Source organism: Rhinoderma darwinii, chromosome 6, assembly GCF_050947455.1.
Source record: "Rhinoderma darwinii isolate aRhiDar2 chromosome 6, aRhiDar2.hap1, whole genome shotgun sequence".
Lineage (NCBI taxonomy): Eukaryota > Metazoa > Chordata > Amphibia > Anura > Rhinodermatidae > Rhinoderma > Rhinoderma darwinii.
The window spans coordinates 123371248-123395534 of NC_134692.1; the positions used below are offsets into that span (position 1 = coordinate 123371248).

Genomic DNA, 24287 nt, shown 5'->3' on the forward strand with positions numbered 1-24287 from the left:
GGTCAGTTGGCACAGCAATGTAAAACACTGGAGGGCGAGTATATAGGAAACCCATCTGAAGCGAATAAACATGCATGGCTGACGATGGGCCGTAAATACTTATTATTATTACAAGAAAAAGCTGATAGGAAATTGTTTTTTGCTCGGCAGACCTATTTTGAATTGGGAAACCAATCAAGTAAATTGCTGGCTCATTTAATACACCACAGTTCTCAGAGCTCAGCAATATTAAAGGTTAAAGACAGTCAAGGCCGTGAGCTGACTGATACTCCTAGTATAGCGGCTCGATTCACTCAATTCTATAGGGACTTATATTCCTCACAGTCTTCGTATGATTGGTCCGAGTGTGTATCATACTTGGAGGACTTGGAATTCCCGCAGTTAGAGGAGGCAGGCAGGGATATGTTAGAGCTCGATATCACGGAAGATGAGGTTACGCAGGCATTAAGGGATATGTCAAAGGGTAAGGCATCGGGACCAGACGGGATTCCATTGGAGGTATATCTTCGTTACTCTGACCAGCTCATTCCCCCAGTATGCTCTATGTATTCTTATGCCCGGAGGGAGGGGAAACTACCGGACAGTTTCTATGATGCCACAATTGTAGTGTTACTAAAACCTGACAAAGACCCTAGTGAATGTAGTTCTTACCGCCCTATTTCATTACTGAATCTAGACTACAAGATACTTGCAAAGGTACTGGCAAATAGATTGAACAAGGTGATATTACAACTCATTCATTCGGATCAGGCAGGCTTTATGCCGGGGAGATCCACATCTGATAATATACGCAAGGTTCAAATTTTGACTCAAATAGGAGAGGCACTAAAGGAGGACTGGGCAATGGCATCTCTTGATGCGGCCAAGGCCTTCGATTCTGTTGAATGGGCATATCTGTTTGAAGTATTACAGAGGTTTGGTTTTGGCCCGATATTCATTAAATGGGTAAAAATCTTGTATAAGGATCCGAGGGCACAAATTTTGATTAATGGTATAATGTCCCCTTATTTTCACCTCCGTAGAGGTACCAGGCAGGGGTGCCCTCTCTCCCCGCTTTTGTTTGCAATAGCTATTGAGACTTTAGCGATACGTGTAAGAACGCACTCAGAATATAGGGGAATAGTGGTGGGAGGACGAGAGGAGAGGATTAGTTTGTACGCCGATGATGTGATATTGTATATGTCATACCCGAAAGACAACTTGGGGTTAGCTATTGCAATCCTGAACCAATTCGGTAGATTTTCTGGCCTACACGTTAATTGGAATAAATCATTTTTCATGCCTTTGAAGGAAGTGGGGTGGGCGGAAGCTGAGCATGGCCTGCAGGTAGTGTCGTCCTTTAAATATCTGGGTATTATCATAAACAGAGATCATAGGTATGATCGAAATCACCAACATACTGCCTCTGTTAGACTATATCAAGCTCAAATTCAAGGTGTGGGGGGCACTTCCACTGGCAGTGACGGGTCGTGTAAATTTAATTAAAATGGTTATTCTCCCAAAATGTCTGTATGTTCTGCAGCACGCAGCCATACCGGTATATAAGGCCTTTTTTAAAACCCTACATGCATTATTCCCGGCTTTTATATGGGGATCCAATAGATCCAAACTTAGCTTGGCTACTCTGCAGAGACCTAAACAGGAGGGGGGAATGGCACTACCGGATTTGTTTATGTACTATCTAGCTGGGCAGTTGAGATATTTACAGCTATGGACTGGGTCGGACCCGTTACCAATGAGGGAACAGCACCTCGCTACATATTTGCATCTAGTGCACCTTTGGCCAGTGCTAGAAAGCTCCCCGGGAACTTATAAAAGAATGCTCCCAATCCACAAGGTGGCCGTGCAGGCATGGACGGCGGCCAAACAAATTTATGCATATGCGGATGTACAAGTGGACATGCCATTATGGGATAACCCCCTTCTTTCACATCTAATGGAGGGGCAGGCCCCATCTTTTTGGGATGGATTTGAGGTACGTAGAATTGGGGATGTGTATAAGGATAATGTCCTTAAATCCTTTGCGCAAATGCAAGAGGACTTCCAAATTCCTAGGGAAAGTTTTTATAGATATCTGCAGCTGCGACATGCTCTCGCAAGTCAATACCCTAGGTCAGATCACGAATTCTCACGATTCCCTTTGATTGGAGTTTTTAAATCGCAGGGCCCCCGGGGGCTGATCTCTGCGGTCTACACGGCCCTTATACATGCTAAACTGGCCAATGTCAAATTACCGGTAAAAGATAAATGGGAGAGCCTGATATCAGATCTGACAGAGGAGGAATGGGAGGATGTACTTTCATCTCCTGTGTCTGTGTCACCGGCGGCAAATAACAAAATGATCCAATTAGCTATAGTTCATCAGAGTTACCTCACGCCGGTGAGACTGCATAGAATGGGCAGATATCCTAGCACTGAATGTCACAGGTGCCGTTTTCCCAGATCTGATTTCTGGCATATGATTTGGGATTGTCCAGTGGTAGCTGCCTTTTGGGGGGAGGTGTTGAAAGTGGTTGAGGAAGTGGTGAAGCAGCCGATCCCCTTTTCACCTAAGATTTGTCTATTTGGGGTGCTGCCTGAAGATCAGTGGCCATTTCACATGCGTATTTTATTGCACGAAGTGTTGTTTATGGCAAGGAAGACCATCGCACTTCGGTGGATGGATCAGAGACCTCCTAGGGTGACGAAATGGAAATCGCTGATCAATTCCATTATACCATATGAGCGAGTATTATATAAGAAAAGAGGGTGTGTCGGTAAATTTTATAAAATATGGCAGATTTGGTGTGATTCATCATGTACCCTGTATACTCCGCATAGATTTACAGACCTGAGGGACCAGTTGCTGCAACATTGAGGAGGACGAGTGTTGCATGTCTGGTTACTTATCAGATCTCTATATTTTGTATGGAATAAATCAAACTGGCCTGGGAAAGTATTGTGCCCGTTGGGATGTTATTGTGTTGTTTCCGAGGGCTAACTATGTGATCTATTGGGTTATGACATGTTAAAAACCATCATAGCCACTATGCATCTGTGTTAAATGTGTATGAATACATAAATGTGTTTATTTCCTGTCATGTACTATGGACGTTTGTATTGTACAATTCTTTCAATAAAACGAGTTTAAAAAAAAAAAGTAACCGCCAGCGCTCCCCGCTCAGCCAGTCAGCAGCATCCAACAAAATGAATGCAACAGGTACCTCTGACAGATCTTCAAGTCTTGCTGTGTCTTCTGGGCCCCATTTGAGGCTTTTAACTGACTGGGAGTCCCTGGGTGGCATTTATTGGTTTATTTTTATGCTTTATGTAGTTGTGTTGGAAGACCCTGAATGATACCTTGTAGACTTTCCCATATCCGCCTTTTCCGAGCTGAGCAATTTCTTCAAATTCCTTTAGGTATCGAGATGTCTGGGCCTCAGCGAGCACGTCCTTTGCTCTGAGTAGAAGAGATTTGAATTATTAAAAGACACACATTGCGCTAGCTCGACACTAATATAATGAGAATTAAAAATCCTTATTACTAGCACGAACCTGTTCAAATGGACGTTAAAGTCACCATTGGTTATTTCCTGTGTAAATGACAATAAGACAAGAGCTAAACAACCAATAAGAAGATTTATGGCTGTACAGTCACTAAGTTCAGCTCAATTCCCAGCATGCATTGTTTCTCACAGACCACTATGAAGCAACGTTCCTTGTATCTATTTACACAGACGAGATATTGACATACCTCCTTGTACATGTGTCGTTTAGCGGCCCTCAGCAGTTCCGTGATGGCGGTACTGTGCTGCAGTCTTACTGTGCTGAACTCATCGCTGAAGGCAAACGGAGTCAGGAGGCCCATTCTAGTAAAGGTCTGACAGAGCACTGGGAGGAGAGAGTTATCAGTGACCACAGGGATCGACAATAGTAGAACACTGTTGTCTCGCATTAGAAAAAAAAACAAAAAACAGCGCCACTCTTGTCTATGCGCTGCGTCTGGTATTGCAGCTTATCCCAGTTCAAGTAAATGGGGCTAAGCTACACGACCTGACTTTTAATACTATTCATTTTATATGGGAGTCGTATGCGCGCTGCACAACTAAAAGAATGAGGATCTTAAGGCCATTATGACATTTTAACCCTGAAGAAGGAACTGGTCCACTCTCAAAACTGGTTGGATACATGATCCCTGCAAAATTGTCTCAGTACTTAAAGAGGCTCTGTCTCCAGATTATAAGTGCTCGATCTCCTACATAATCTGATCGGCGCTGTAATGTAGATAAGTGGTTTTTATTTTGAAAAACGATCATTTTTGGAGCAAGTTCTGAGCAATTTTAGATTTATGCTAATTTGTTTCTTAATGCTCAAATGGGCGTTTTTTAACTTTTGACCAAGTGGGCGTTGTACAGAGGAGTGTATGACGCTGACCAATCAGCGTCATACACTTCTCTCCTTTCATGTCCATTTGTACTCAGCACAGAGTGATCTCGCGAGATCACTCTGTGCTGAGTACAAATGGACATGAAAGGAGAGAAGTGTATGACGCTGATTGGTCAGCGTCATACACTCCTCTGTACAACGCCCACTTGGTCAAAAGTTAAAAAACGCCCATTTGAGCATTAAGAAACAAATTAGCATAAATCTAAAATTGCTCAGAACTTGCTCCAAAAATGATCGTTTTTCAAAATAAAAACCACTTATCTACATTACAGCGCCGATCAGATTATGTAGGAGATATGGTATTTATAAACTGGTGACAGACAGATCTTTAAGGCATTTTTGCCTCCTCGCATTCCATCAGCCATAACTTTTTATTTTTAAGGCTACATAGCGGTTTGTGGCCTTGATTTTGCAGGATAAGTCGTTTTTGTTTTAGCCATAATTTTCGGGTAAATATATGGTAGAATTTAATTTATTATTAATTATTTAGTAGGGGGGGAAATGCATATATTAAAAAGAAAAAGTAATTCTGGCATTGCTATTTATCCTTTTTAGTTTTTACTGCAGTCACCGTTAATATTAATAAAGGGCATAACATTATTGTACAGGTTAAGAGGAGTGTGGGGGAATATAATAAATTTATGTTGGTCAATCACATCAACACTCTTGCTCCTGACCGCATGGGCACAGCTGTTGTGACGGTCGATCAGGGATGACGTACATGTAAGTCATTTGGCCTTAAGGGGTGAAAGAGTAATACAACTCTCCTGACAGGTAGGTCTCAGTTAAAATTAGCATTCCTCAAAAAATAACAATCCTAGGGCATCTGGTCTTAAAACTCTGCATTTTGCCATTCCTCTGTTATTCCTCTTGCAAAAGTATGAATATATTGATAACTGGGTGTTACCTTTGTCCTTGCCAATGGGGCGTGCCCCTACACAAAATCACGGTCAGTACGGATTGGTGTCAGACTATAGGGACAAGCCCCCATTGACAAGGGGAATTATAAATAATAGTTTTTCATTTCATTTCATTTCCACATTTCCAGGAATAATAGCAAAGGAACACCACAAAGAAGAGTTCTAAAACAAAATATTCCAGCATTGTTATCTCAAGGAAAAAGGATCACTCTCTTTCTGAAAGTCTGACGGATTTCTTGAGTCTTGGTTCTTGATGCTGTGCCAGGGCCCGCACAGGTTTATGATGTAACTATATGAAATAGCTGTAAAGATCGCAGGGGGTGGAGGGCAGTTACTCACTACGTATGTTATTTTATGTGAGGGTGTTCAGCAGCAGCTAGCACTATAAGAAGACTGGACTTTGAACACTGATCACAGATGTAGCCCAATTATTTCTTTCCCAGTCACATTCTTGTACTTTGGTCCTGCAGGTCACGCGGCCGACCAGTTCAACTCATATCACTGCTGTCTAAGGCTGGGTTCACACATCGCAGTCAAAATGCAGTTTTCGCAAAACCACAGCACCCTGTCGCTGCAAAGGGAACTCAAATTGACCGCATCGTGTGACCCAGCCTTAAAGGAGTTTTCCAGCCAATAAAAATGGATGGCCTATCCTCAGGATAGGCCATCAATAGCTGATGGGTCGGGTCCAACTCCTGGGAACTCCGCCGATCAGCTGTTTTGAAGGGGTGCAGCTCTCGTATGAGCACAGCTTCCCCTTCATTCCGATCACACTGAATCACCAACACAGCAGTAGCGGCGGTCCACAGTATTACAACCTTCTCCCATTTAAGTAAATAGGAGAAGACTACAATACGGTGAACCGCCGCCACGGCGATTCACAGTGAAAGCAACTGAGCGGAATGAAGGGGAAGCGGCGCTCGTACGAGAGCTGCACCCCCTTCAAATCAGCTGAGATCCCTTGAGTCGGACCCAGACCCATCAGCTATTGATGGCCTATCGTGAGGATAGGCCATCAATTTTTATTGGCTGGCAAACCCCTTTAATGAGATGAACCAAACTTCTAGAGCAGTCACATTTTTTTCTACTTCAAAACATACTTGGCTACGGAGATTTGTCCAGCCTTTATCTATGGGGTAAATAAGGTCAAAACTCCAATCATACTTACATCTGAACAGGTGTTTGGAGCGGTGAGGGTTCTGTTCATGGACATAACACAGATGTTCCACCAGAGACACAAGCAGCAGCTGGTTGGGGACTGTGGTCACATTTGGGAGCCGCCATCTGCCTTTGACCATTTGAAGGTCGGACGGTGAATCAGATTCTGCAGGATAAAAAAAACAAAAAACACGCATATTGAATCCAGGTCCCTCTCAATGAATTAGAATATCATCAGAATGTTAATTTCCGTAATTCAATTCAAAAAGTGAAACTCATATTATATAGATTCATTACACACAGAGTGATCTATTTCCAGCATTTTTTTTCTTTTAATGTTGATTATGGCGAACAATGAAAATCCCAAATTTAGTCTCAGAAAATTAGAGTATTATAGAAGCCCAATTTCAAAAATAATTTTTAATACCGAAATGTTGTCCTACTGAAAGTCTATCCAGTATATGCCCTCAATACTTGGCCGAGGCTCCTTTTGCATGAATTACTGCATCAATGCTGCGTGGCATGGGGGCGATCAGCCTGTGGCACTGCTGAGGTGTTCTCAATGTGGCGTGGCATGGAGGCGATCAGCCTGTGGTACTGATGAGGGGTTATCAATGCGGCGTGGCATGGAGGCGATCAGCCTGTGGCACTGCTGAGGTGTTATCAATGCCGCGTGGCATGGAGGCGATCAGCCTGTGGCACCGCTGAGGTGTTATGGAAGCCAAGGTTGCTTTGATAGCGGCCTTCAGCTCGTCTGCATTGTTGGGTCTGGTGTCTCATCTTCCTCTTGACAATACCCTATAGATTCTCTATGGGGTTTAGGTCAGATGAGCTGGCCAATCAAGCGCAGCGATACTGTGGTTATTAAACAAGGTATTGGTACTTTTGGCAGTGTGGGCAGGTGCCAAGTCCTGCTGGAAAATGAAATCAGCATCTCCATAAAGCTGGTCAGCAGAGGGAAGCATGAAGTGCTCGAAGATTTCCTGGTAGACGCTGCGTTGACTCTAAACTTGATATAACACAGTAGACCAACACCAGCAGATGACACGGCCCCCCAAACCATCACCGACTGTGGAAACTTCACACTGGACCGCAAGCAGCTTGGATTGATGCCTCTCCATTCCTCCTCCAGACTCTGGGACCTGGATTTCCAAATGAAATGCAAAATTTACTTTGGACGACTGAGCAACAGACCAGTCCTTTTTCTTCTTAGCCCAGGTAAGACGCTTCTGGCGTTGTCCCTTGGTCATGAGTGGCTTGACACAAGGAATGTGACAGTTGTAGGGCATGCCCTGGATACGTCTGTGTGTGGTGGCTCATGAAGCACTGACTCCAGCCACAGTCCACTCCTTGTGAATTTCCCCCCCCCCCCCCCCGATTCTTGAATGGCCTTTACTTGACAATCCTCTCAAGGCTGCGGTTATCCCTGTTGCTTGTGCACCTTTTAAACCACACTTTCCTTTCTCCCAACTTTCCATTAATATGCTTGGATACAGCACTCTGTGAAAAGCCAGCTTCTCTAGCAATGTCCTTTTGTGGCTTACCCTTCTTGTGGATGGTGTCAATGACGGTCTTCTGGGCAACTGTCAAGTCCGCAGTCTTCCCCATGATTGTGTAGCCTACTGAACCAGACTGTTGGACTTTTTAACCCCTTCCCGACATTTGTCGTATGGATACGTCATGGAAAGCCAGTGCTTCTCGCATTTTTCCGTATCCATACGACAAGTGGTGGACAGCGGCTCAGAAGCTGAGTCGGTGCCACCATCCCCGGGTGTCGGCTCCGATCCCCGCCATTAACTCCTTAAATGCAGCGGTAAAAAGCAATAGCTGCATTTACGGTGTTTGCAGCTCATCGGCACCCCAGCAATTAAATTGACGGGTGCCAGTGCCTGCTGAGGCAATCGGAGGCCTAACACTGGCCTCCCGGTATGCCTAGTACAGAAGACTTTCAGGCGCCAACAGGAGGCGGGGCCTAAAAGGCTTACGTAGCCGCCAGCAAGTTGGCGCCGGCTCAGGAGCTGAACTGGCTTCATCAGCGGTGGATGTCAGCTGTATGTTACAGCTGACATCCCCCTATAACGGTAGTAATCGGAGCTAGAAAGCGATCACTGCATCTTTGGGGTTGGTAGCAGATCGGCAGCCCTGCCATGCTATAGCAGGGCTGCCGACTGCTGCTATGGCAACAGGAGGCCCAACAATGACCTCCTGCTCTGCCATTACGGAAGCCGATTAGGCCCCGCCCAGAGGCGAATTCTAATCGGCTTGCTGTCAGTGAATGACTGACAGATCTAATACAGCCGTTTATGAACACATGTGGGGTATTGTTTTACATGGGAATAATTGCTTTAAAAATTTGTGGTGCTTGTTCTCCTTTAGTCCATGTGGGAATTTAAAAAAAAAATAGATTTTAATTTTCACTGCCTACTTCCATTAATTTCTGCAAAGAACCTGTGGGGTCAAAATGCTCACTATACCCCTGGATAATTTCTTCAAGGGGTGTAGCTTACAAAATGGGGTCACTTGTGGGGGGTTTCCACTGTTTTGGCATCACAAGACCTCTTCAAACTTGACATGGTGCCTAAAATATATTCTCATAAAAAGAAGTCCCCAAAATCCACTAGGTGCTCTGAGGCCTGTGCTTCAGTTCATTAGCATACTAGTGCCACATGTGGGATATTTCTAAAAACTGCAGAATCTGGGCAATAAATATTGAGTTGCGTTTCTCTTGTAAAACCTTCTGTGTTATAGAAAAAAAAATGAATTTCTGCAACAAAAAAAAAAATTACATTTGTAAATTTCACCTCTACTTTGCTTTAATTCCTGTGAAATATTTAAAGGGTTAATAAACTATCTAAATGCTGTTTCTTTGAAGGGTGCAGTTTTTGAGGGGTACAGTGTTTGAGGGGTGCAGTTTTTGAAATGGGGTGACTTATTGGGGGTTTCTAATATATAAGGCCCTCAAAGCCACTTCAGAACTGAACTGGTCCCTGTAAAAATAGCCTTTTGAAATTTTCTTGAAAATATGAGACATTTCTGCTAAACTTAGCCTTGTGATGTCCTAGAAAAATAAAAGGATGTTTAAAAAACGATACCAATCTAAAGTAGACATATGGGGGATGTTAATTAGTAACTATTTTGTGTGGTATAACTGCCTGTCTTACAAGCAGATACATTTAAATTTAGAAAAATAAAAAATTTTGCAATTGTTCGCTACATTTTGGGGTTTTTAAGGCCTTATTCACACGAGTGTGTCAGTTTTGCGCGCATAAAATAATGCTGCGTTTTTCCTGAGTTGCAGTTCCGTGTGGCATCCGTGTACGCGTCTGCGTTTTGTTTCTTTATTTTTTCCCCTCATTATTTCTTTAGCAACTGGTGCGTGAAAAACACGTCCGTGTGCGGTCTGTGATTTTCACGCACCCATTGACTTCAATGGGTGCGTGATGCACAAAACACGCACAAGAATAGGACATGCAGTGAGTTTCATGCAGCGGACACACGCTGCGTGAAAAACACTGAATGTCTTAATGGCCCCATTGAATTGCATAGGTCCGTGTGATGTCCGCTTTTTTAACGCGCGTAACACGAACGTGAAATACGCTCGTGCGAATAAGGCCTTACAATTAAATACTGGATGTATCGAGCTAATTTTACCAGTAACAAAGTCCAATGTATCACGAGAAAACAATCTCAGAATCGCTTGGATAGGTAAAAGCATTCCAAAGTTATTACCACAAAGTGACACGTCAGATTTGAAAAACAAGGCTCTGTCAGGAAGGTCAAAAGTGGCCAAAGCGGGAAGGGGTTAAAAGGCTTAGGCGGGATTCACACGACCGGGTCGCGTCCGAGCCCGAGTGCCGGCCGGTAAAATCGGCCATTCTGCCCGGCCGGTTTGCATAAAGTTATGCATCCGTGCCGGGCCGGGCAGATCCGGACAGTGACATCAGCGGCAACTCCTGAAGGGGAATCCCCATGTGTTCGGGGATTCTGCTTCAGGAGTTTCCCCTGATGTCAATGCCCAGATAGGGACAGAGACATCAAGCGCTCTGTCCAGGAGCGGAATCCCCGAACACACGGGGATTCCGCTCCTTCAAGGAGCTAAAGTGGGGCTAGCACATAGCAGAGCGGGGAGATACCTCCCCGCTCTGCTATAGTGGCGTCGCTACAGTAGTAGCAGCAGCAGCAGCTGCTGCAGCTGCTAGCGGCGCCATCAAAGGTGTCGCCGGGCCAGGGCGCTTTTAAAACAAGCAGGAGAAGGGAGCCAGCGCAGCACTCCCTTCCACCTGCTGTACACCCCGGCCCTGCCACACAGTGTACAGCGATGTCATTCGTCAGAATGGCATCAACTCCTCCTCCTCACATGCACTCTGCGCTGTGAGGAGGAGATCGAGCGCAAGAGCCGGAAAACCCGGCCGTCACTCGGGACACATCCCGGTGATGGCCGGGTATTACCCAGCCCCATAGACTTCTATGGGAGCCGGGCGGCCGGGTACCCGGGCGAAAATAGAGCATGTCCTATTTTTTGACGGGCGGTTTTCCCGGCCGTCAAAAAAATCGGTCGTGTGAATAGCCCCATTAGGGGTCTATTATTCCTAATGCAGCCGGGTGCCGGCCGATTTATGAACGGCCGGCACCCGGCCGGGAAACCCTGCCGTGTGAATGAGGCCTTAGGAAACCTTTGCAGGTGTTTTGTGTGTATTAGCTGATTAGAGTCACCCCAGGAGTCTATAATCATCAACTTTTACCCAATAACCTAATTTTCTGAGAGACTAAATTTGGGGTTTTCATTAAATTGTTAGCCATAATCAACATTAAAAGAAAAAATGCTGGAAATAGATCCCTCTGTGTGTAATGAACCTATAGAATATATGAGTTTCACTTTTTGAATTGAATTACTTAAATAAATTAACTTTTTGATGATATTCAAATTAATTTAGAAGGTCTAGTATTCACACGACCGGGTCCCGCCCGAGCCCGAGTGCCGGCCGGTAAAATCGGCCATTTTGCCCGGCCGGTTTGCATAAAGTTTTGCATCCGTGCCGGGCAGATCTGGACAGTGACATCAGCGGCAACTCCTGAAGGGGAATCCCCATGTGTTCGGTGATTCCGCTTCAGGAGTTTCCCCTGATATCACTGCCCAGATATGGACAGAGACATCAAGCGCTCTGTCCAGGAGCGGAATCCCCGAACACACAGGGATTCCGCTCCTTCAAGGAGCTAAAGTGCGGCTAGCACATAGCAGAGCGGGGAGATACCTCCCTGCTCTGCTATAGTGGCGTCGCTGCAGTAATAGCAGCCGCAGCAGCTGCTAGCGGCGCCATCGAAGGTGTCGCCGGGCCAGGGCGCTTTTAAAACAAGCAGGGAAAGGGAGTCAGCGCAGCGCTCCCTTCCACCTGCTGTACACCCCGGCCCTGCCACACTGTGTACAGCGCACAGCCATTCGTCAGAATGGCATCAACTCCTCCTCCTCACATGCACTCTGCGCTGTGAGGAGGAGATAGAGCGCAAGCGCCGGAAAACCCGGCCATCACTCGGGACACATTCCGGTGATGGCCGTGTATTACCCGGCCCCATAGACTTCTATGGGAGCCGGGCGGCCGGGTACCCGGCCGAAGATAGAGCATATCCTATTTTTTGACGGCCGGTTTTCCAGGCCATCCAAAAAAAAAAATCGGTCGTGTGAATAGCCCCATTAGGGGTCTATTATTCCTAATGCAGCCGGGTGCCGGCCGATTTATGAACGGCCGGCACCCGGCCGGGAAACCCTGTCGTGGGAATGAGGCCTAACAGTAAAGTACCACATATCAGCGGATCATCACTCGCAATCGAATTTCCTTGATACACACACGCACTTCATAGGAGCCTAATAACTTATTTGGGTGTTTTTCTTTTGGAGCTCGGACAAAAACCAGAGAACCTGGAATAAACCCCACTCAAAAACAAGAACATACAAACTTCATGCAGAGGACCAAATATCAATCATCAGCAACTTAAATGAATCTCTATGGGTTGCAGCTGCTGCTTTTCTAGGGACGCATCCAATGTGCAGTTCAATGCATTCTAACAGAACACAGCATTGAGCGACCTAGTATGTCCCTATTCAATTGCTGAGCTGCAGAAGCCCTATAGTGATAGTTGGAGATTAGAAAAAAAAAGGCTTTGCTTGTTTTCCTCCCAAGAAACAGCGCCACTCTGGTCTATGGGCTGTGTCAGGTATTGCAGCTCAGTGCCGATTCCAGTGAATGGTGCTGAGCTACACTCTATGGACGTTATTGGTTAGTGGAGCCATCGCTTATGAGATCAGATAACAGAATAATGTCTGGACAGGAGTAGGATATATGGGAAAGCAAACACCGCTAACATATGACAAATGTGTTCTTAATGCGAACGATGAACGCCCAGCGTAAAATAAACACGTCACTAAGTATTTACTGCATATTTCGCAGCTAGGTAAACCGGTTATGATCTATGTGGCTAAATATGTGGAAAAGGTTCTCCAAATACAGACTAATATACATGAACCACCTGGTCTCTGCTCATTGCACTCTATCAGCAAGGCCTTATTCACACAGTGCAGTTTTTGTTATCCAGTTTTGAAGCCACAACCAGGAGTGGATCATAAAGGGAGGGTAAGTATATAGGAAAGATTCTGCTTCTCTTTTTTGAATCTACTCCTGGCTGTGGCTTCAAAAACTGCACTGTGTGAATTTACCCTGACTGTTCATAGTGAGAACTGCTCCATGTGACAGACCAGATAAAACAGCAGCTGGGTCTATAAATTCTATCAGTGACTAACAGAGCAGCTGAAATAGTCACTGGCTATACAACAGGGAGAAAAATGAGACATCAGTTGAATTTCTTCCTCTGAGTTAATAGAGCTGCACCTCAGCTGTTTGAAGGGGTAACGGCATGTTCAAGTATGAACGGATAAAAGAACCACGTTCACAGTGAAGAGGCCGCGGTGCTCGTACGAGCGCCACGGCCCCTTCAACTCCTCAATGGCAGGACCGATCTAATATTGATGGCCTATCCTGAGACTAGGCCACCAAGTCTAATAACCCAGATAACCCCTTTAATAGGGAAAATTTACAATAAAGCTGCACCCACATTTTCACAGCGTGCAGTCTCATCCACCTTGCTGGTACCGTCATCCGTAAATTTGAACATAGAAGGAAAAACAGAACAGGGAATAAGACATGCGCGGTCAGAGATTCAGTCTTCCTGTTGCTTGTATTGATGCCCCGAACTATAAACCATGATCTCTTTATTAATTTGACCTCAGTTTGGGTCCGGATCCCCATTTCTCAAGTATAGAGTAGACCTAACATTTCCTGTGCTTTTTCTGCCTTCTGCCATTTCACCTGTCAATATATTGTCCCTGTTTGAAGGACATTCAATACAAGGAAATGATAACAGCAGTAATTTAGGGTTTTCTACACTAGACAAAATTCACTTTCTACTTATCCAAATATGTGCAACGTGCCAAAGGGGCTGGTCATTATACAGGGCAGGCAGTGGGCTATGCCCTGCAGATAATGGTTATCTGCCCGCTGCAGGCCTCAGAGAGAGGAGAGGCTGACCCCACACACAGGACAACTCAAGATGAAGAGTTAAAGGGAGTCTGTCACCAGAATGCCCATATTAAACCAGTAACCGTGTATTGTAGAGGAGACTAACCTGCTTCAGGCATTAATCCGCCGATTACGCTGCCTGGCCCCCGTCAATCAATGTAAGAAGGGAGGGAGGTTGAAAGGGGGGGGGGGGGACGGACGTAGGAGCAACGGTGATGCCCTCGTTGCACCTAAATGCTCATTAGCATAAGGCCGGGTTTACAGGAGCGTGTGCGTTTTGCGTGCGCAAAAGGCACTTAACAGCTCCATGTGTCATCCCCGTATGATGCGTGGCTGCGTGATTTTCGCGCAGCCGCCATCATTATGACTCTCCGTTTGGATGTTTGTAAACAGAAAAGCACGTGGTGCTTTTCTGTTTACATTCATAGTTTGACAGCTGTTGCGCGGATCACGCCACTCCCACGGAAGTGCTTCCGTGTGGCATGCGTGATTTTCACACACCCCATTGACTTCAATGGGTGCGTGATGCGCGAACAACGCTCAAATATAGGACATGTCGTGAGTTTTACGCAACGGACTCACGTTGCGCAAAAATCACGGACTGTCTGCACGGCCCCATAGACTAATATAGGTCCGTACGACACGCGTGAAAATCACGCGCGTTGCACGGACGTATATCACGCTCGTGTAAATGAGCCCTAAAGTTAATAATACGGATTTCTCCATAAAGGAGGCAGAAAGCATAAATTGAAAATAAACGCTAGAAGCAGGTTAGTCTCCTCTACAATACCCGGTTACTAGCTTAATACGGACATTCTGGTGAACGACTCCCTTTAGAGGCTTCTCCTGGCATTTTACTGTTCCTTTGGATTACCCTCCACGTGACAGGATCTCTTATTATTACATCAGCCGGGATATATTCCAAACTGTGCGCAAGCCACACTCCGTATCACACGTGTGCATTTCTTACTACTGGTATGACCTTACATATAGTAGACATATGTACTAACTGCTGCCTACTGACATGTACACACATCCCTACAAGCCGCATGTAAACAAAGAGTCCCCCCCCCCCAACACCCAGAAAGAATGGACGCAGGTCCACGAGCTCAGACTTCACCCAGAACTAGAACAAAAGGTGCTCTTCTGAGAGCTGCTCCCCATGTTGAGAGAACACCTTCAATGGTTTATTTTTCGGTTTGCTTTTGGAAGGCTCCAATTTTAGGGTCCCTTTACACCGGTGAATTTTGGCTGCAACAACAAGCGCCGATCAACGAGACAGCTCATTAATCGGCACTCGTTTGCTCCTTTCACAAGGAACTATGATCAGTAATGTATGGGGACGAGTGATCGTTACTATGATCGCTCATTTCCATCATGCCGGCAGCACGTTTCGCTGTGTTCACAGGGAGATGTGCGGCCAACAACGGTAATTTCTGCTGCATAAACTATATAATCAGCCGACGCGCGCTCATTTGCCTGATCATTGGCCTGTGTAAAAGAGCTTTTAGGCCAGGTTCACACTGCTTTTTTGTTGCGTTTTTTAGGCTGGGTTCACACCTCCATCAGTGTTTCCATTGTTCTGCTCTGTCAGAGGAGCAGAACGTATATACTGGAGGCACCAGATCCGTTGTACGACTAACACCGGCGGTCAACGGAACCCATTGACTTTAATGGCTTGCGTCGGGTGTCCGTGGCTTTACCGGAATCAATAACGCCCCTAATAGAGCCTCTAACGCAGATGTGAACAAGGCCTTAACATGTGTTTTTCGGTTTTGGTTGATGAACTCTCATTTAGGCCAGATTCACACACACACACGAGCGCAAACTCGGACGTGAAAAACAGCAGTTGCACACGTGCGGGTCCCGTTTTCACGGATCCCCATAGACTGGAGTCTATCGAGGGATACATGAAAATAGGACATGTTGAAACGGCCGTGTGAATGGCCTCATTGAAATACATGCGTCCGTGTGACGGCCATTGTTTTAACATCTGTCACACGGACGTATACTACGGTCATCTGAATTCAGCCTTGGAGACATGTGATTTTATCTACCAAAACAAAAAAACAAAACACAACAAAAACGCAGTGTAAATTTAGCCTTAGCAGCAGCGCTGTGTAATCAGTCAGTGTTGGGTGGAGTCGAGGGAAAAAAAAAAAGTACTAACTCCACAACTTCCAAATAAAAATAAACATTATATATTATGAATATTGTATTTATTTATTAAATGCACAGTGTGTTGTATATTTACTCGCAGGAATTTAGAAACTTTTTTTGTAATATATATATATATACACATACAATTGGCCTAGAGGTCTGTGACTATATAAAAGACACTGAATTAATAACTTCCATTCTAGGTCAGTCATCTCCTTCCACCATGTAGAGCTAGAAGCGGACCTACGGCCATATACAGCACTGCGGGAACTCACCGTCCAGCTCCAGGTCAGGCTCATCCGGGTAATCAAATACGGGGTTCCCCCCGAAGTTCTTCATGACCAGCTGACTGGTGAGTGGGGGTCCCGGGCTCTCAGACATGGCGGCTTTCCCCGGAGACACTGCTACAACCGGCTGCACATAATCACTCCCCTAGCTCCATGCACTGCCCCAGCCCAGCTCCAGTCATCCAGCAACTTCTTAAGACCACCATAGACAACGCTTCAGCAGGCTAGACTGGCCCTAACTACCGGAAGTAGGCGTTCTGCAGGAATGGGCTAACCTTAGTGAAATAATAGTAATACAGTAACTACATATCACATATGGCTCTTGTTTTCTAACGTTTGACCTGAAGCAAATTGACAATGATGCCCCCCGCCCCCTGCTCTCGTCTACCTTATTCTTGAACAATTGAAGCTCGATAACTTGCAAGTGCCAATCACAACATGGTGGGCTGGAGCGCTATTGGATTAAACGAATCACGTGGGTATCCGTTGCCTAGGAGACCCTAGCGCTTCCGTGACGCTTTGTTTGCTGCAGTTCCCACCATCTGTGGAAGATCTCCCGATTTTGCCCGATTCACCGGCGTTTTTACTGAACCTGAACATTGAGGTAAAAATCTGCTGCTGTGAGATGAGCGATCTAATATTTATTTTCTATAGAACATGTATGGAAAATTGTTATTGTATCAATCGCATAATGTTGCATTTGCATCTGATGGGGAATTATAACTTAAAGGGGAAGTCCAGACAAGATCTTCTGATATATCATAGATACATGTGAGAGGATCACCACTGATTCCCAGAAAGGGCTCTACAGAGCACCTAAAGAGACAGTACAGACCTCCTTTAAAGGGAATGTATCACCTATATTTTTTAGGATTTTGGAAAAATTAAAAAAAAATCACCATGAATTCTTAAAAAATATGGTTAGGCTGGCCACTATACAGTAACCAAGCAATCTGCTTCTGGCTCCGGTGCAGGAGGCAGCTGGAACAGCTGATTGGTGCGGGGTCCAGGTGTTGGACCCCCACTCATAATATAGTTTATCAGTATCAAAAACCACCCCCATGACAAGAAACCCCCTTTAATGTTACAGTGACACCAAGTATGGGTAAAATCAAGAAAAAAGATGGCAAGAAGTCAGAGAAGTTAACAGTGGAAGCTGCTGAAGATGCCAGTTCTAAGCTCTCTTCTGTATCTGTTACCCCTATCGAAGAACATGCTCCCCCATTCTTTACGCACAGTGATGATGAGCCTGTCACACAGGAAGAGCCTCTTCCCCCGATCCCCACATCAGAGGTCTATGAGGAACCAGTTCTTGCTCAGCTTATTGTTGAAAAGTAAGTCCATTATTCTGCAGTTTTTTTTTATGGCTTTCTAAAGTAATCAGAAGAGAAAGATATCCGGGATTCAGGCAGTACCCAAGTACCGATCATATGTGTTGGCTTACAGGCCCCTTTTTCATTCTATTTAGAGGACGGGGCCCACCAGTGGAACTCTGTATTAAGTTGTCAATGGAACAGATCATTTTCAATTTAGTTAACATCCTTCCACATTCAGTTTGTATTTTTTTTTTAGACATTTTTGGTGCATTTATACAAGGCTGTATACACAGTTACCCGTCAGCCAGGAATAGGGGACTGGGATCCCCTTCAAGGGATTAGTGGGGTCCTAGACTTTGGACCCCCTTTTTATAAGACATTTAAGGCATATCCTGTTAAGTGGGAAAAGTCATTTTAAGAAGATCTGTCACCTCTCCTGACATGTCTGTTTTAGTAAATCATTGTATTCCCCAGGAAATAACAATTCTGATGTAATGTTGGGGTAGGGAGACAGACAGGTGAGCCCTAATCTACCCGCCACTCAGTCCCTGCCTACTTGCACGGCCGTCCTAGGCGACGGCGTACAACTGGGCGACGGTCCCTACGCTCAATATGTGCACGACAGACAAACAGACAAGGGTACACAGAAGCAAGGGAAATAGGGCAGTTGCCCACGGCAACACCGTGAGCAACAAGAGTAGTGAACGAGCCGAGTCAAACCAGGAGTGTACGAGGTACCAAACGCAGAGCAGGAGAGTAGTCAGTAAAGCCAGGGTCAATATAAAGCAGTTGTCAATAGTTATACAAGGAACAGCAGATCCAGGAAACAAGAGAGAATCACAGGCAAAGACAAGCAGCAAATGAAGGTATGCATAGACTGAGGGCGGGAGCTAGAACCGTCTGGCCAGGCTGTGATAGGTTCTCCCACTCCTCAGCCTACCAGCCTGAGTGGTAGCAGATCAAGTCACTCTATCAGACATAGGAGCAGGTGCAGACTGATTAACCACGGACGTCGACACAGAAGCTATGTCTGGCAGATCCTTTACATCCGAGCATCTTTTATTAGAATTCTATGTTGTGCCGTTCCTCTGTTATTCCTCTTAGAAATGTATGAATAAATTGACAACTGGGTGTTACTAGTTGGGGGTGTGTCCCTACACAGACTGACACTGTCCAATCAGTGATGACAGAGTGCGTTAAGGGGTCACACCCCTTTGACATGGACAATGTCAACACCCATTTGTCAATTTATTCATACATTTCTAGTAGAAATAACAGAGGAACGTCACAACGCAAAGATGCTGCAGAATTGTGATTTCGTGGGGAATACAAACTTACTAAAACAGACTTGTCAACAGAGGTGATAGGTCCTCTTTAAAGGGGTTATCTGCTTTGGACAATCGGTTTTGTTAGGGGTGTCTTGCTATTGGAATCAACTGTAGTCAGTGGTGGAATCCAGCAGCAAGTGTTTAATTCCCCTGCAGTGCCACCACAGGAGAAATAAGGCATTACACAGTTCCCATTGAAATCAGTGGCCTGTCCATTTAATGCATTGACGTGCGGGGTCCTCCAGAGCGTCCAACACTTTTTCTAGTTACTCTTCAGTCCAGGTAACTGATGGAAGCCTCAAATGAGGCACTCCTCTATATTAGCTTTAAATGAACTAACAGAGTATTTGAAAATGGGATTTCCAAACCAGACGACCTCATCCCTACCCGACACTCCGTCCCTGCATAAAATACATCAATTCTTTTCTCAACATGGATCTTGTTTATTCGAGTCCCATGTTTCTAGCCTTTTGTCTTATTTTACAGGTATGAAGGAGAATTGGTGAATGGCCTGTATGAAGGAGAAGGTGCTGCTTACTATAAAGATGGGAATGTTTATAAAGTGAGTTCCTCCCCATACACTTCATTGCCTAGAAAAGCAACACATTTAACCTTATTTTAATATTTAACATTCTTTGTTTCTAGGGAATGTTTTCTGAAGGTCTTATGCATGGAAAAGGAGTATACACTTGGGGAGATGGGCTGAAATATGAGGTAATGTAGTATTATTAATATAGGATTTGATTTACATAATGATATTAAGAAGAATTTTTTTTTGTAAGACTTGATAGGTGCGCGGTGATAAGACTTGTGCGGTGATCAACTGATCGCAATGGATCCGACTACTCTAGCTTTTAGCAATCAGCTGTAATCGTTGGGGGAAGCTGAATCTGGTCATACATTTTCCCTGCAGCATCAGCTAGAGGAGAAATGTAGCCCTACATGCCGGCCATTCTAATAAATTGCTGACTATGTAATACATGGACGGCAGGGGCGTAACTAGGAAAGACTGGGCCCCATAGCAAACTTTTGACTGGGGCCCCCCCTCCCGTGGGTGTCACACAACCCCCCCTCCCGTGGGTGTCACACAACCCCCCCTTGTAGATAGTGCCTTTTTTACAGCCCCCCTGTAGATAACGTCATACAGCCCCCCTGTAGATAACGCCATACAGCCCCCCCTGTAGATAACGCCATACAGCCCCCCTGTAGATAACGCCATACATCCCCCTGAAGATAACGCCATACAGCCCCCCCTGTAGATATATGTATGGCGTTATCTACAGGGGGGGCTGTATGGCGTTCTCTACAGGGGGGGCTGTATGGCGTTCTCTACAGGGGGGGCTGTATGGCGTTATCTACAGGGGGGGATCTGTATGGCGTTATCTACAGAGGGGGCTGTATGGCGTTCCCTACAGGGGGGGCTGTATGGCGTTCTCTACAGGGGGGGCTGTATGGCCCTAACGCCATACAGCCCCCCCCCCTGAAGATAACGCCATACAGCCCCCCCTGTAGATATATGTATGGCGTTATCTACAGGGGGGGCTGTATGGCGTTATCTACAGGGGGGGCTGTATGGCGTTCTCTACAGGGGGGGCTGTATGGCGTTATCTACAGGGGGGGATCTGTATGGCGTTATCTACAGAGGGGGCTGTATGGCGTTCCCTACAGGGGGGGCTGTATGGCGTTCTCTACAGGGGGGGCTGTATGGCCCTAACGCCATACAGCCCCCCCCCTGTAGAGAACACCATACAGCCCCCTGTAGAGAACGCCATACAGCCCCCTCCTGTAGAGAACACCATACAGCCCCCTGTAGAGAACGCCATACAGCCCCCCCTGTAGAGAACGCCAAACAGCCCCCCTGTAGAGAACGCCATACAGCCCCCCCTGTAGGGAACGCCATACAGCCCCCCCTGTAGAGAATGCCATACAGCCCCCCTGTAGGCAACGCCATACAGCCCCCCCCCTGTAGGCAACGCCATACAGCGTCCCCCCTCCCAAAAAAATGCGACCTAAAATGTGTCCTACAAAAGACATGTATCCCCTATCCACAGGATACGGGATACATGTGTGATCGCTGGCAGCGATAGAGAGAACCGAAAGTCCCCTGAAGTTCTCCATGACTAACCTCTGACTTCCGGCGTCTGCGCAGCTCAATAAAAATGAAAGGAGCGCTGGTCACACATGCGCACAAGTGCGACCGGCGCTCCATTCATTTCTACGGAGCTGCCGACACAGACCCCGGAAGTCCGAGGTTTGTGATGGAGAACTTCAGGGGACTTTCAGTCCCCCGTTCTCCCTATCAATGCCAGCGATCACACATGTATCCCCTATCCTGTGGATAGGGGATACATGTCTTTTGTTTAATGGCAGAGCGGGGAGATACCTCCCTGCTCTGCCGTAGTCGTGTTCAGTGGCGTCGCGCTGTAGCAGCCATAGTGGCTGCTAGTGGAGCCTCCGGCCATGGTGGGGGCCCGTGTCGGCGGGCGACACGGGCCCCCTCATGCCGCGGGCCCCGTAGCAGTCGCTACGGCTGCTACAGCGGTAGTTACGCCACTGATGGACGGGCCAGGTCTGCCGGTCTTACAGACTCATAGAGGGTGGTCTATTATGCCCTATCATAGACAAAACAACCCCTTTAACTTTTACACCATACTGTAAAAAAAATTACCTAAGACTCCCCACTTAAAGAGTGACTGCACCTTCATCAAACTTTTTATTTGTCATAGAGACATATCAAGAGTTTGGATTGGTGGGGGTCCAGGTGATGAGTCCCCCACTGTTGCTGAAACAAAGGTGTAAAAGTGCTCAGCTAAACGATTCGCTCCTTCGGCTGTAATTGGCGCTCCCTGTCAAGCTGTTCTATGAGAATCGTCTTCAGCCTGACTGAGTGCTAATCACAGCTCAGCACCCGGACCCCCACCGATCCAAACTTTTGATATGTCTCTGTTACATATCATAAGTTTGATGAAAGTGCAGATCCTATTTAAGAATTGGAGACCAGTGGCCACGTTCCCTTGCAGAATTCTGTGGTAAGAAGTGTTGGTGGCGTGTAAGCAATATGCCCTACCACCAATTCACTAACGTTATGCACATGAATTTCGTTATGACTGGACAATATATTTAAAATGTATTTTTGAGATGTAAATATGAATTTACTGTTGTAATCCCACATTTGCTGGAGCGTGCATGGGGGAGGATCCATAGAGCGAACAAGACGATGAGGTCCCACATGCTCAATTCGGTTTAAGTTTCGCGAATTAGAGGGCCAGGGAAGTACTTGGAAGTCTTGGTCGTCCTCTTCCAATCACTGTCAGACATTTCTAGCCGTGTGACATGTCGCGTTGTCTTGCTGGAAGATTCCATCTGCCCCAGGGAAGAGAAGCAGCATGTATGGGGGGACGTGATCTGCAACGATGGATTCATACCCAAATCGGTTCAGAGTGTCTTCCACATGGATGATTAGCCCAGAGAATGCCATGAAAAAATTCCCCCGACCATAACGCTGCCGCCACCGGCTTGCGTCCTTCCAGCAATGGTTGCAGGGTGTTTGTGCTGATGTTTCTCACCTTACACGCCAACGGCCATCCGTTCGATGAAGCTGAAAACGTGACTCATCGGAGAAGGCAACCCTTTGCCAATCATCAGTGGTCCAATTCCGATTCTGCCGTGCAAAATAGAAGCCTTTTTTTCCAATGCACCTTTGTTAACATAGGAGCAGTGACCATCCGTCTGCTTCGGAGCCCCATACACAGTAGGGTTCACTGAACTGTTGTTTTCGATACACGTCTGGTAGCCCCCTGGATGGTTTTCACGTAAGATGCTCCACAATAGCGTGTCGTTCGGCCCTGGCGCACCTTCGTTGCCAACGTTCACCTCTCACATCAATGGCACGTGGTGCTCCGCAGTTTCCACGTCTGTTATTCCCAATGGTGCCATTTGTCCACTCACGATACACTATCACCACAGCAGCACGCAAACAGTTCACAAACTGCGCTGTGTGAGAAATACCGCCACCCTTGGCCCGATAGACAATAATCATCCCTTTTTGCAACTCTGATAAATTGCTCATTTTACCCATGGAAACAACGAGTGGTATGTGTTCAGACAGCCTATCACACACCTTATAAACTCATCAAGCCCACCATACATCACTTCATTCATGGGCTACGCGCTGCCAATGTCAAAACTAGGAGGTGGTCATAATAATGTGACTCGGCTGTGTATAAATTGTAATATGTTGTTCTACATTTAATACATGCTTTAAAGTGAAGCTCTAATTTCGCACCACTTTTAATTATTTTTTTTAGGGAGAATTTTTCATGAACTTTCCGATGGGACATGGTGTCTATATATGGCCCAATGGCAGCCGCTATGAAGGACAGGTGTACAAGGCAATTAGGCATGGAACTGGTATCCACGCTTCTAGTGATCAACAGGTTTCATATTCAGGAGAGTGGTACATGGGTATGCGTCATGGGAAGGTAAATTGTTAATGTGCGTTATACATGAATAACGCTTTATAATTATATTGAGTGGTTACGTCTCATAGCACATGATTTATTATTGTAGGGTGCTATTTATTACAATGTCGAAGGAACCTCATGGTATGAAGGAGATTGGATACATAATAGGAAGGAGGGATGGGGAGTGCAGAGGTATGTACCTTCTCTTTTTCTAGTAGGTTACACAACCGCAGCCCTGAACTAACGGCGGAATGAAGGGAAACCTTTGATCTCCACCGTTAACCCCTTGAATGTTGCGATCAAAGCTGTTTGCCGCATTCAAAGGGAAAATGAGAAGGGGGAACCCCCTTTTGATCCCAACACAGGGAATTCCTGTGAAGCGATCGAGGGACATAACTTGTACGGCCAGACACCCCAGGGTCCATTGAAGGACCCAGGACTGTCTGACCATATTTCCTGTTGGTAGGACAAACTTAGGTATGTTCTAACAACTGCCTGTGTACTATCAGTACACAGGCTAATGTACTGGAATATAGATATATACCATAACATTACAGTAAAAAAATACACTTATGAATCTGTCTGAAAAGTAGCCTAAAAACTGCATTCTGTGAATAAGGTCTAACATATGCTGACTATGGCGTTCAATAGATGGATTGTCG

At 45.9% G+C, this 24287-nt stretch overlaps 2 protein-coding genes across 4 annotated transcripts in view; one reads left to right on the plus strand and one right to left on the minus strand.

Annotated features, from left to right (window-relative positions):
- Positions 1-24287, minus strand: part of EIF2AK1 (eukaryotic translation initiation factor 2 alpha kinase 1) — a 39316-nt gene that overhangs the window by 14003 nt on the left and 1026 nt on the right. Inside the window, exons 1-5 of one of the 3 annotated variants that reach the window (XM_075830255.1) lie at positions 16907-16927; positions 6514-6669; positions 3734-3870; positions 3535-3572; positions 3340-3439 (exon numbers count right to left, since the gene is read on the minus strand). In XM_075830255.1, coding sequence (XP_075686370.1) covers positions 3340-3439; positions 3535-3572; positions 3734-3870; positions 6514-6643 — 405 coding nt within the window. In that variant the 5' untranslated portion in view covers positions 6644-6669; positions 16907-16927. The other 2 variants (XM_075830253.1, XM_075830254.1) reach the window with 2 other exon arrangements.
- The window catches only part of RSPH10B (radial spoke head 10 homolog B), a 29239-nt gene continuing 21429 nt past the window's right edge, over positions 16478-24287 (plus strand). Inside the window, exons 1-6 of the mRNA XM_075830251.1 lie at positions 16478-17122; positions 17609-17852; positions 19649-19724; positions 19808-19876; positions 23470-23643; positions 23732-23817. Of these exons, the coding sequence (XP_075686366.1) occupies positions 17620-17852; positions 19649-19724; positions 19808-19876; positions 23470-23643; positions 23732-23817 (638 nt within the window). The 5' untranslated portion in view covers positions 16478-17122; positions 17609-17619. The remainder of the gene's footprint in view (positions 17123-17608; positions 17853-19648; positions 19725-19807; positions 19877-23469; positions 23644-23731; positions 23818-24287) is intronic.